At 37.3% G+C, this 12,516-nt stretch overlaps 2 protein-coding genes across 2 annotated transcripts; one reads left to right on the forward strand and one right to left on the reverse strand.

Moving 5' to 3' along the window:
* Positions 1–4,947: 4,947 nt before the first annotated feature.
* LOC121767413 (glucan endo-1,3-beta-glucosidase 8-like) lies at positions 4,948–6,810 on the forward strand. Its single transcript, XM_042163678.1, has 2 exons — positions 4,948–5,544; positions 5,643–6,810. The coding sequence occupies exons 1-2, from the start codon at positions 5,213–5,215 to the stop codon at positions 6,742–6,744; spliced, it is 1,434 nt and encodes a 477-aa protein (XP_042019612.1). The 5' UTR covers positions 4,948–5,212; the 3' UTR covers positions 6,745–6,810.
* Positions 6,811–7,895: 1,085 nt separating this feature from the next.
* Positions 7,896–12,112, reverse strand: LOC121767282 (T-complex protein 1 subunit theta-like). Its single transcript, XM_042163521.1, has 13 exons — positions 11,855–12,112; positions 10,861–11,123; positions 10,634–10,780; positions 10,321–10,482; positions 10,147–10,224; positions 9,619–9,752; positions 9,381–9,453; positions 9,225–9,302; positions 9,039–9,161; positions 8,778–8,872; positions 8,478–8,687; positions 8,254–8,311; positions 7,896–8,164 (listed from the first exon to the last, which is right to left on the reverse strand). The coding sequence occupies exons 1-13, from the start codon at positions 12,003–12,005 to the stop codon at positions 8,099–8,101; spliced, it is 1,638 nt and encodes a 545-aa protein (XP_042019455.1). The 5' UTR covers positions 12,006–12,112; the 3' UTR covers positions 7,896–8,098.
* Between the last annotated feature and the right edge of the window lie 404 nt (positions 12,113–12,516).

Raw genomic sequence — 12,516 nt, forward strand, 5'->3', positions numbered from 1 at the left:
CCAGAAAATTGTCATTAGTAGAGATGTGACATTTGTGGAACATATAATGCCTTATCTGGAGAAAACAGTTGAGGGGAAAAAGAAGGTGTCTTCACAGGTTGAGGTGGATACTTCTGATAAATTCCCGGAACCAACTGTAGTGGGGGGTGAGTCTGATACAGATAGTGATGAAGGAGTTGCCCCAGGAGCTGATCTCAGTGAATATCAGTTAGTAAGGGATCGAGCAATTAGAACTAACAGGAGACCACCGGTCAGATATGCAGAGGCAGATATTGTCTCATATGCCTTGTGCACAGCTGAAAAGCTGGAGTGGTCAGAACCAACTAACTATCACCAAGCCATGGCCAGTAATGAAAGTGAGAAATGGATCAAAGCAATGGATGATGAAATAGACTCACTGATCAGAAATAAGACATGGATTCTGGTGGAGCAAGCTGAGTTTATGAAACTGATCAGCTGTAAATGGCCTTACAAAAGAAAGGTGGAGTCAGTAGGTGATGAGAATATCAGATACAAGGCTCGGCTTGTGGCCAGAGGTTTTACTCATGAAGAGGGAGTGGACTACAATGAGGTATTTGCACCAGTTGTTAAACATGCATCAATAAGGATTATGTTGTCAGTAGTGAACCAAAGAAATTGGGAAATGCAGCAGCTAGATGTAAAGACTGCCTTTCTTCATGGAGACCTTGAAGAGGTCATCTATATGTATCAGCCTGAGGGTTATGTGAAGAAAGGAGATGAGAACAAAGTCTGCTTGTTGAAAAAGAGCCTGTATGGACTCAAGCAAAGTCCAAGGCAGTGGAATAAGAAGTTTGATGCACACATGTCTGACAGTGGCTTCACAAGATCAAGATATGATGAGTGTGTGTATGTTAAGAGGAAGAATGGGGTTCCTGTGGTTTACCTGCTGATATATGTTGATGATATTCTGGTAGCAGGGCCTTCTAAAAAGGAAGTGCAGCTGGTGAAAGATGGATTGAATAGAAGTTTTGAGATGAAAGATCTTGGAGATGCCAAACGAATTTTAGGTATGGATATCTTCAGGGACAGAGAAAATAAGACTTTGTGGTTATCTCAAGAGGACTATATCAATAAAGTGTTGAAAAGGTTCAATCTGGATAATGTAAAGCCTGCTGCAACACCCATTGCTCAACACTTCAAGCTGAGTAAAGAGCAAGCCTCCAGAAATCAGCAGGAAGCTAAGGAGTTGGAGAGTATTCCCTATGCTAGTATCATTGGGAGTCTAATGTATGCAATGCTATGCACTAGGCCTGATCTATCACATGCAGTGAGTGTCACAAGTAGATACATGTCTGCCTTTGGGAAAGAACATTGGAATGCTCTGAAATGGACACTGAGCTACCTGAGAGGAGCTGGAAAGACTGGAATTCTGTATAAAAGGTGGGATAAGGATGAAGGGGAAGCTGTACAAGGCTTCTGTGATGCTGACTATGCAGCAAATTTAGACAACCGAAAGTCTCAAACCGGTTATGTGTTCACAATGTTTGGCTCGGCTGTTAGTTGGAAATCTTCTCTGCAGAGTGTAGTGGCTCTTTCTACCACAGAAGCCGAGTATATATCTCTAACCTCAGCAGTAAAAGAAAGCTTCTGGATTAAGGGAATGGCAGCTGAATTTGAGGTGAAACAAAAGGCTATAACCGTGTATTGTGACAGTAGTAGTGCATTATGCCTATCTCGCCATCAAGTGTTCCATGAGCGAAGTAAACACATTGACGTGCGACTCCACTTTATCAGGGACGAGGTGGAGAAAGGCAATGTGAAGGTTGTGAAGATAAGCACATTGCACAACCCAGCCGACATGCTTGCAAAGGCACTACCTAAGGAAAAGTTGGAGCATTGTAAGGAGCTGGTTTGTGTTAGAGTTCGAGGCTGAGCTGTTGAATGCAAGGTGGAGAATTGTGAAGTATAATGCATCCTTCAGCCCAGCCCAACTGTAAATAAAATCCCAAATAGAAGAAGAGCTGTGAAGGCCCAAGTTCAAACTTCTTGAACTAGCCGTTAGAATTTGTTAGGCGTTTTGTTCTTGCTTTTCTCTTCTTTTTGTTTTCTGTTAAGCCGATTATGGCTAGTAGTTAGAGACATATATAGTGTTGAATCCTGATGTTAAAAAGGGGCTCTCAATAATCTCACATTGAATAAGATTCACACAAAATTTCCCAAGCTCTCTTCTTCAAGATTTCCTCTTACTCTCCGTTTTCCATTCATTCAATTTGCTCAACAATTATAACAATAAGTTTTGGGTAGTATTCCCAATAAACTTAAATATTTGTAGTAACTGCCATGAATATATAAATGTAAAATGAGCATGAATCTTTAGATTTTAAACTCATTTTATTCATTTTTAATTGGCAACGAATTTATATATAATATTTTTAATAAATCTTTACAATATAAAGGGCTAATTTTGAGGATACATAAAGAGAATTTCGAGTATGTAATTTAGGAACAAAGTCAAGGACATTAATAAATTTATAGCTAAAATATGATGAAGAGGACGTGCATTTTTTTTCCAAATAGTTTGATAATTTAAAAACACATGATGCAGCAAAAAAAATATAAAGAAATCTAAGAGCATGGAATTAATATGATTATACCATTAATTTCTCAGAACAGTTTTTGCTTAAATTATCAATTAATTATTATAGATTAGCTAGGTAAATGCATTTAATGTATAGTAACAATTGAAAGGTTTTAGAATTTGTTGGTAACTCTAATTTTTATCTATAAATACATGTTTATTTCATTGTGGAAGTATCTATTTTCATACAATAATAAATTTCATAGAGAAAGGGATTCAACACCAGTGGCCTACAACAAGGGTTCACCTGCAACGATAAGTGGAGACAGAGGCGGTGAAGATATAATCCTGTAAGAAAGAGTAAAAGGCGAAGAGCCAAATTAAAGATGCGAGTCGGAGGTTGTGGAGAGAGAATCGTGTGAGAGATGGTGAAAGGAAAATAACACTTTTAAATCCTATTTTGAGCATTCTCTATTTCATTGATGTTAGTTCATATTTAAGATTTTTTAATGTCAATTTGTTTTATTTTAATATTTTTTGTCTTATAGCTTATAGAAATTCTTTTTTATAAGAAATCACATAAGCTAACCAACTATCTATAATATTTTGAAGCTACAACTTTGCATATTCGTCGCCAACTTTGCCACTTCCATATTTTTTCATGCAAAGAAAACACTCAAAGTCAACGAAATGGCTAAATGAAGCAAAGAAAACGAAAAGCATAAAATTTCTCATTGTTTACTTGTAAATGTATAAATCATCAATTTGGAGATTAAGGAGGAAAATAAGGTAGAAGCAGAGTAATTGTAGATTGAGATTTGTGCTTTTCTATTTCTTTATTTATTTATTTTGCTATTCTTATTATTGTACTCCTATTATTAAGGTTGTTTACAAATAAGTTTTTTCATAGTATGAATTATTGTTTTATTATTCTAATGTTTGTATATGTGTTTTTATTTGTTTTGCAGTTCATCATTTTATCTTTTAAAGGCAATATCATTGTCCTCGTGATATTTTTTTGTTGTATTTTAAATATTTCTGATTGATTTAATATTGATAGTATTTAAGTATTGAAGTGTGTATGTTATTAATGACAATATGTTTCTTTGTTGTAGAGACCTAATAAGTGTTTTAATTAACATATATCTTCAAGTTGGTTTACTTGAACACTTATTAATTTGATATTTATAATTATTTATTGTCACTATAGTACATTTTTTTATTTCTTTATTTTATGTAATAGTGTCATATTTATTTTATCTAATTTATTCATAAAATTAAATTAATTGAATTTTGAGTCGCGCATAGTGTGTGGTTAACACTAGTTATAATTAATCCGCAACAATTAGTGGTGGTTGACAACCGTCATTTATACTAAATACAAATTCAAAAATACACTTCGTAATTCTTAGTATAACATTTGCACCTCATGATACTCGAATTATTGAAATCAGTATTTTCATGAAAATTATCATTCGCACAATTACAAATTCATTAAATTTGCTTTATTATATATATTGAATTTAAGTAGTTAGTATAACATTTATTAAATCTCATTATAATTAACATATATACTTAAATATTATATTGTTCAGTGCAAAATTTTTTGTGAACAAATGCAATTAGAAATTCGTCAAAATTTGTGAAAAATTACTGTAATTAAATATATTTGCTTCCGTCACATGCTACTCGCACTTTCTTTTTTAGCCCGTTGCAAACTACTTGCATTATTTTTTAAGTAAAATTTAGAGTAATTTATTAAGATATTAGAGTCAATTAAGTGCTCTCTTATTAAATATTTCTTATTTACATTTAAAAATCTAATTTAATTACACTAATCACTTATCAAAAAGAAAAGTGCTATTAGCATGAGATAATTTATAAAAAAAATAATTTAATCTGAAAAGCTATATGAGATTTAATATTTTTATTTAATTTTAAATTTAGAGTTATTTAGTGAATATTTTATATATGGTGATTGAATTCTTAATATATGTTATTTAAATTTCTAATAATATGATAAATTGAATATTGATTTTGCAATAATATATACTGACCATATATCTAATAAATTTGCGGCAAATCCAAACCATCTGGCTAGGGTGCAATGCATCTTATTGAAAAAGAAAAGTACTAGGATTATGTTGGTAATCTCGATGCTCAGTTGAGATATATAGCCGTTATGAAAGTGGGGCCCTTTTCCCCCTATAATCAATCCAGTTCATCACCACCCACTAATAATAATTTCAGTTTTTGACATAGGATTAGTATTTATTTGTTTTTGTCTTTATTTGGATAGATTGAATAAAAGAAATCAGAGATGATGTCGATTCAAATTGAAAGCTGTATGTATCCGTTTTAATACAAATAATCTCCATTTTAAAGCTAAACCTTCGTTCCTTCCTCTGTTCTCATTAGTTATTATCAACCTCTCTCATTACTACTACATAGATTGAATAAAATGTTGGTTGCTTTATAAGAAAGGCTTGTTCAAAAACATCCACATCCCCCCAAAATAATCTCTCCACTACTTCACCTTCTTCACACAGACACCGACACAGACACAGACAGAAAGAGCACACGTTCCCACAAACTCTTCCTTTTCAGTTTGTAGAAAGAGGGTGAATCATCAAAAACTCAAAAGGGCCAAAAATCTTTTAATTTGAGGCAGCAATGTCAAGATCAATACTTGTAATAATAATAGGGTGGTGGTTTTCGCTTCTGCTAATGGGGATTGAGGGGCTTGGGGTGAATTGGGGCACCATGGCAAACCACAAGCTGCCGCCGAAGACGGTGGTGCAGCTCCTCAAAGACAACGGCATCAACAAGGTGAAGCTCTTCGACGCCGATCAATCCACCATGAACGCCCTCGCCGGCTCCGGCATCGAGGTCATGATCGCCATCCCCAACAACCAGCTCTCCGCCATGAACTCCTACGCCCGCGCCAAGGACTTCGTCCGCCGCAACGTCTCCCGCTACAATTTCGACGGCGGCGTCACCATCAAGTAAGAATTCGAATTCACCACTTTCCTTTTTTCCCCCCCAATTCTCCATCAATTTTGCCCTAATTTTTCCCCTGTTTCCCCAATTCCTCTGTTTTCAGATATGTTGCAGTTGGAAATGAGCCCTTCCTCAAATCCTACAACAACTCATTCCTCAACACCACATTCCCAGCTCTTGCAAACATTCAGAATGCTTTGAATGAAGCTGGCCTTGGCGACTCCATCAAAGCCACTGTTCCATTGAATGCTGACGTGTACGGCTCCCCTGAAACCAACCCTGTTCCCTCAACCGGGAGGTTCCGGCCGGATATCCTCCCTCAAATGACCCAAATAGTCCAGTTCTTAGCCAAAAACAAGGCCCCTTTCACCATCAACATCTACCCTTTCTTGAGCCTCTACGCCAACGAGCACTTCCCCGTCGATTACGCCTTCTTCGACGGGGTAGCCACGCCAATCCTCGACAACACCATCCAATACACCAACGTGTTCGATGCCAATTTCGACACGTTGGTGTCGTCTCTAAAAGCAGTGGGGCTCGGTGACATGGAGATCATCGTTGGGGAGGTCGGGTGGCCAACGGACGGAGACAGGAACGCCAACACAAACTACGCGCTGAGTTTCTACAGAGGACTCCTCCCGAGGCTTGCATCCAACAAAGGAACCCCTCTTCGCCCCGGTTACATTGAAGTGTACTTGTTCGGCCTTTTAGACGAGGACATCAAGAGCATCGCTCCCGGTAACTTCGAGCGCCATTGGGGGATTTTCAAGTACGACGGACAGCCTAAGTTCCCCATGGACTTGTCCGGGCAGCTGCAGGACAAGTACCTCGTTGGTGCACGGGATGTAACCTATCTCCTGAAGAAATGGTGCATGATGAGGCCGGACGCCAAAGATCTCTCCAAGCTAGGGGATAATATAAACTTCGCGTGTACCTTTGCCGACTGCACCCCCCTCGGGTATGGTTCTTCGTGCAGCACATTGGACGCCAATGGGAACGCGTCCTATGCGTTCAATATGTACTTCCAGGCCGTCGGCCAGAAAGATACCGCCTGTGGTTTCCAGGGCCTTGCCATGCTCACGGATACCAACATATCTCAGGGCAACTGCAATTTCATGATTCAGATAGCAACAGCATCACCTTCTACAAGATTGACGCTCCTCTTTGGGCTAACCTTGCTTTTGTTATCCCTTAGCCTCTTGTAGATAGAAATACTCATCCTTTCTATTTTTTGTTTCGATTATTGATACTTATTCATATTGATTGAGAAATTTTCCCCATCATATCAAAACGAGACTCGGATTGAACCTATAGTAACTTTATATACTTGTTTCCTACTCTTAAGTAGAAGCAATGACAAATTGATCAATTTTGAATAAAATCACAAATTCTTAGATTATTTTGTAGTACAACAGAAGTTGCTATGCAGGCAGTAGATTTTAAATTGTTGATTGCTAGTTAATTTCTTTAATAAAATCAATAATGATTTTTCATTTATCTCATGATTGTGTAAATCTCTTATTAATGTTCTTCTATACGAGTTTCTATTTATTCTTTTTTGTTAGAACAAAGATTTTGTTAATTTTGTTTTTGGTATGAAACTGCAGAAGCGCTCGAATAGAGAAACTAACGAACATAAGAAACACATAATCTATCATGAAGCAATTAATTAACTACTTAGACCCACCGTAGCAGTTTCTAAAATATGAACTCTTCTAAGAAAGCTATACGCAAAATGCGACAAACAATTCAGGTGCAAAATTAACTTCGATATGCACATGGCAAACTACAACAGACTTGAAATTATGGAGTAAGTCACGCAACTTGTGCTCTATGGAGCGGCAGTTAACAGGAACGTCCTAGAATGATAGCAACACCAACAAGGCTGTCACACTTTACTTCTAGCTTCTGAATTACTGGAGCCTTTGCTAACTGTAATCCTCAGAATAAACACCAAACATCTGCCGTTAAAATGGAACAGATTTATTCCAATATTGATGACTACAAAAGCAAAACCTTCATGCTCCAAGCTAATCACGAAATAAACTTCCCCCAAAAGCTCGTCCCTAGTCCCCTCTAGAGAGGCAGAATCTGTTTTCACTCGATAGAGGTAGCCAGCCAATTAACATAAGCGATCTCGCCAGACTCCCATGCTTATACCTACCAATCGGGTCTCCCCTATAAACGGAGCCATATTGATAATTTGTTTCGTAATCACTTCTGGTCTTACTCTTCCAGCATCTGACGCCAAATAAAGTACACCGCTTAAGGCTATTGTCCATCACACTTTTAGAGATGATATTCTTAATCACCTAATCAGTCAATCTCAACCACTTACTGTTAAAAAATCATAATGTTCTCACAAAGCAGACTGCATACCATGATTCATCAGAGCACAGGATAAATACATTCGGCAAGTTTGAGATTCTTCAAAAATTTCCCCATCCAAGCAAAAATGGAAGGACAAACACATAAACATCTCACAGTAACAATCTAAAATGCATCAGTCTGCAATACAGAATTACATCTGCCAACTATATATATATTGTCACCACCAACTCAATCTTCATCCATAGCTCCTTGAGCAGGCGGCCTTGGACCACCAGCTGGTTTCGCCATAATGATCTTAACCAAAAAAAAAAAAACTTTAACATTTACTAACATGTTGACACCCTACAAAATAAAGAAATACTTATTTACAGATTGCGTATTACCTGATCCACACGCAGGACAGTACAGGCAGCATCTGCAGCATACTTTAGAGCAAAGAACCTGCACAAAGAAATAATTTAATTTCTTCCTAAAAATATGTTTTTATTGTGCATTACCTGATTTACACGCTACACAATATGTCTTGATATTGGATATCACATAAGAAAAGTAAAGAGCCATAACCCAAAATGTTAACATTACTTTACTCTTAGAAAAAGCAGCTTACTTGGTGATGTAGAGATCCCATATTTTCATGGTAGACACATCCTTGCAGGCACCTTCCTCCAAATCAATGCCCACTTTGGTGTTACCAGATGCATGCTCAGCATACAAAGATGATATGATTTCGATAGCATTGAGCCCAGCATTTTCAGCCAGTGTCTTAGGGATCATTTCAAAACTTTCAGCAAATTTTGCTATTGCATACTGATCCAACCTGAACGGAAATGGTTTCATGTTAAACAAATTCCCAGAGAAAATATACATTTTAGTAAAACATTAACTCAGAATCTAATTAGAAAAATACCCTGTTTCTTTTAAAGAAAATTCTTTCAGTCTTTTAGCTAATTCAATCTCAGTTGCTGCTGCTCCAGGTACTGTCCGACTATCCCTGCACATAGCCTGGTGGATAATAGCATGAAAACTATGTTGAGATATTTTGATCAACATAATATGTAATGGAACTAAAATACAAGAAAATGACAATTTCCCATTCTCTGATGGCAGAACAGAATAAAAGAAAAGACGATCAATTGGTGAAACCCCAAGACTTTTGTATGAAAAGTACCTTGTATGAATTCACGCCATCATCGACCGCTCTTTCTAGATCATCCAATATGCTATCAGTGCTCCCTCGTAGCACAACAGTGGAAACAGAATTTCCTCCTTGCTCATTTTTTACAACTGTAACCTATAAGACAGTATGGACAGTGAGTAAACAGAACTGGGGGTTAAAAGTACGAGGTTCACATACTCTTGCCCCGCCTATCTCCTCCACTGAAAGAGAATCAACATATCCAAGATCATCTGGATTCGGCTGACTTAGCTTTAACTGCCCATGCAGAAACACACAATGTCAGAACCACCAAAAAGAGTATGCACAATGTTCTCTTATATCAGCAATGCTTACAAGAGCAACTGCACCAGTGGTGCGGCAAAATCGACGTAGTTCAAATTTAGAGCTGATCTTTAAGACCATGAGCCTACAAAACCATGCTTTGTGTATTCAGTTACACATGGCGATAATCCAATAAAAAGAAGGTATAAAAGATCATTCAAAAAGAAGGTATAAAAGATCATTCATGACAATATGTAATGTGGAGAAAACACCAGGAAGAAACAGTTACTGAGAAGGATTGAGGCTTTACTTATAGCGCTCGCAAAAATGCAATGCCATTTCCCCAACAGCTGCTCCACTAACAATGACCTTTGCACCTGAATCTGCAACTGCTTTGATAAGCTCCTCAACCTTAGCTTCTTCAGTCTTTGCATAATTCTCAAGCTGCAACACATTTAACCATGTGATAAATCATAGATATGCATCAACTATAAGCAGAACAATCATGCTCTTCATGCAATAAGACTTCAGAGTTTGGTTCCATGAAAGCAGATGTCAATAAGGAGATAAAGTTAGAAACTGTTAGTAAGAACTGATTTAAAACCTTATAGAAGGTAGATGTCAGTCATTAAGACTGACGAATAAATACGGAAAAAGTTGAAAGGAAACTGATGCTTGGTTCTCAGTTTCACACTCAGATGGCCAATACATAGTGAAGGCAACTACTCAGGATATAACACATTATCAACAAGTACTAAAAACAATTTATAAGGCAAAGGGTATGCGTTGAGCGAATTCTTCATAAAGTTGACCAGAGAGAGAAGTTCTTGAGGGATACCTGGTCAGCGCTATGAATAAGAACAGTTCCTTTTGTTTCAGTTGCAGTTGTATCAACACCCCCAACAAAAACTGCAACCTAAGAAGTGATTGCAATGGATCATTGTAATGTGTGTGGACTATGCAATGAAATCCAGAAAGCTCTAAAAAAATCAGACTTGTAGAAAACAGATACCTTGGCATTTTCCAATCTCTTTATAGTTCCCACAGCATCACTTTTCAACACCAAGCCCCTGACTACTAGAGAATTATTCAAACCTCCACCCAATAGCTTTGCAACTCGTACATTATCCACACTGAAATTTGCAGGGTTCTTGGGGCAAACTTGTATGCAAGCCTAAAGCAAAAGGGTTTCCATGAAGAGAAGTAAAAAAATTAAGACTTAAAATTGCGTACTAGCCTTCAAGGAAAGCTCTTCTTGGTTAAGAAATACTATGAAACTTTACTATACCATTGCATTAAACTATAGAACCCTCAGATTTATTTACCTCAGCAATGAGAGAGCATAACTTCTCTTCTTGTCCGAATTGTTTACTTGCCACTGAGGATCTCATTCGGGTAATTACTTCATCTTTGTCTCTCACATTCATATTTTCAGAACCTTTTTCAACCATTTCCTCGAGTACCTCAATGGTCTGCAAAAATACGATGGCATCAACTTAAAAGCAACAAAAAACTCTTCACGATCAGTGAAAAGAGATCAGCAATGTCACACCTTATTAATTGCCTTTGTGTATCCAACAATGATCTCACTTGGATGCAGTCCCATTCTAATAAGTTCTTCAGCATTTTGGAGAAGCTCCCCAGCAAAAGAAACAGTCAAATTGGCTCCATCCCCAATTTCTTCTTGCTGTGCCTTCCCAGCTAAAACCAAAAGCTTGGCTGCAGGATGCTGAACCTCCAGCTCATTTACAATTGTTGCAGCATCATTTGTGACAAAAAGCTTATCCAAATGATTGATAACCATCTTATTCATACCTTAACCGAAAAAGGGTAAGCATTAGTAGAAAATGGATGATGACTTCAAATATCAGAAAGACTGATGAGTTTAAGAGCTGTCCTACTATGATAAATAAAATATTTGGATTAGATCTCCAACTGGACGTAATAGACATGTTAAATAAAGAAACACTATAGTCCCTGTTCATCATAGTTTCACTAGTGAATTCAATAAAGATTGTATTTGACGAAGTTTCTCCGGGGAAACGGATACAAGATCAGTATCAGCCTATCAGGTCGTAACCAAGTCTGAAGATCTCTATAATCAGCATGGAAATAACAAATAAAACAAACTATATCAGATCCAAATGTATCTTATTCTTAAGTTCTCAAACAGTACCAAATGTTAAGCTAGTGTTGGTGACTCTTGAACTCATAAAAACATGACAAGCTTGAAACACCTAATTTTATCCTTAGAATTAGAATTCTAGTTGTTGTTAGTTTTTCTAAACAAAGCTCGCAGTAATCAGCACTTGGCCAAAAGGATAAATAACGCTTTATTTCACGTAGTTGCTTACAAGAGGCACTCAGTAAATGTCGAAAAGGTATGATTTAGGGTTTAAATTCAAATAAGAGAAGCCCAGGCTAGTGCAAGCACACAAGTTAATGAGGTAATACAAATTCAAATAAGAGAAGCTTCATTATTTCACACAAATCAACGGTAAGCGATATAGTGAAGAAATAGAGAATGATTTGAGAGATAGAGATACCATTGGGGCCGAGGGAGGTGCGAGTGATGACGGCAAGCTGCTTGCAAGCGTCGATGTTCTTAATGACCGCTTCGTCAAGGCCAGAGAGATGGCGATGGCCCTCCTTGAGCATGGACTGTATGCCATAGGGCTGCATCGAGAAACCTACCATTTTCGATTGAAATTTGAAAAATGAAATGCAGTAGCTCGATCTCAGACTCAGAATACTAGAGCAGTAAAGCAACCCTAGATGAGATGAAAATGAATGAAGCCTTTTGTTTTATTTTTTTCTTTCTTTATTTACCCTTTATATAACATGGGCCGAACCTACTAGGCTTAGAGCATCTAAAGTGGGACGGATGTCCCGGCGGACATCCCGCCGGACTTCTCAAAAACACCTCCTACCACGTTATAAGGACATCCCACTGCACAATGGCGGACATCCTCAAGGATATCCCGACGGACATCCACAATAATAAAAATTCACAAATTCACAAAATTAAACAATTTACGGAATTAAATAATTTCGACACGAATAAGAAGAAAATGCAACCACTTTATTTAAAAAAAACATACATAATTATAAAAAAAAATACTTAGTTAAAAAAAACCTACAGCTTCGACAAATGCGGCCCCCGTCTCACTCCTCGTCGTCCCCGCCGCCAGTCCCGTCATAATTCTCG

This window comes from Salvia splendens, chromosome 15 (genome assembly GCF_004379255.2).
Source record: "Salvia splendens isolate huo1 chromosome 15, SspV2, whole genome shotgun sequence".
In the NCBI taxonomy this organism is placed as follows: Eukaryota; Viridiplantae; Streptophyta; class Magnoliopsida; order Lamiales; family Lamiaceae; genus Salvia; species Salvia splendens.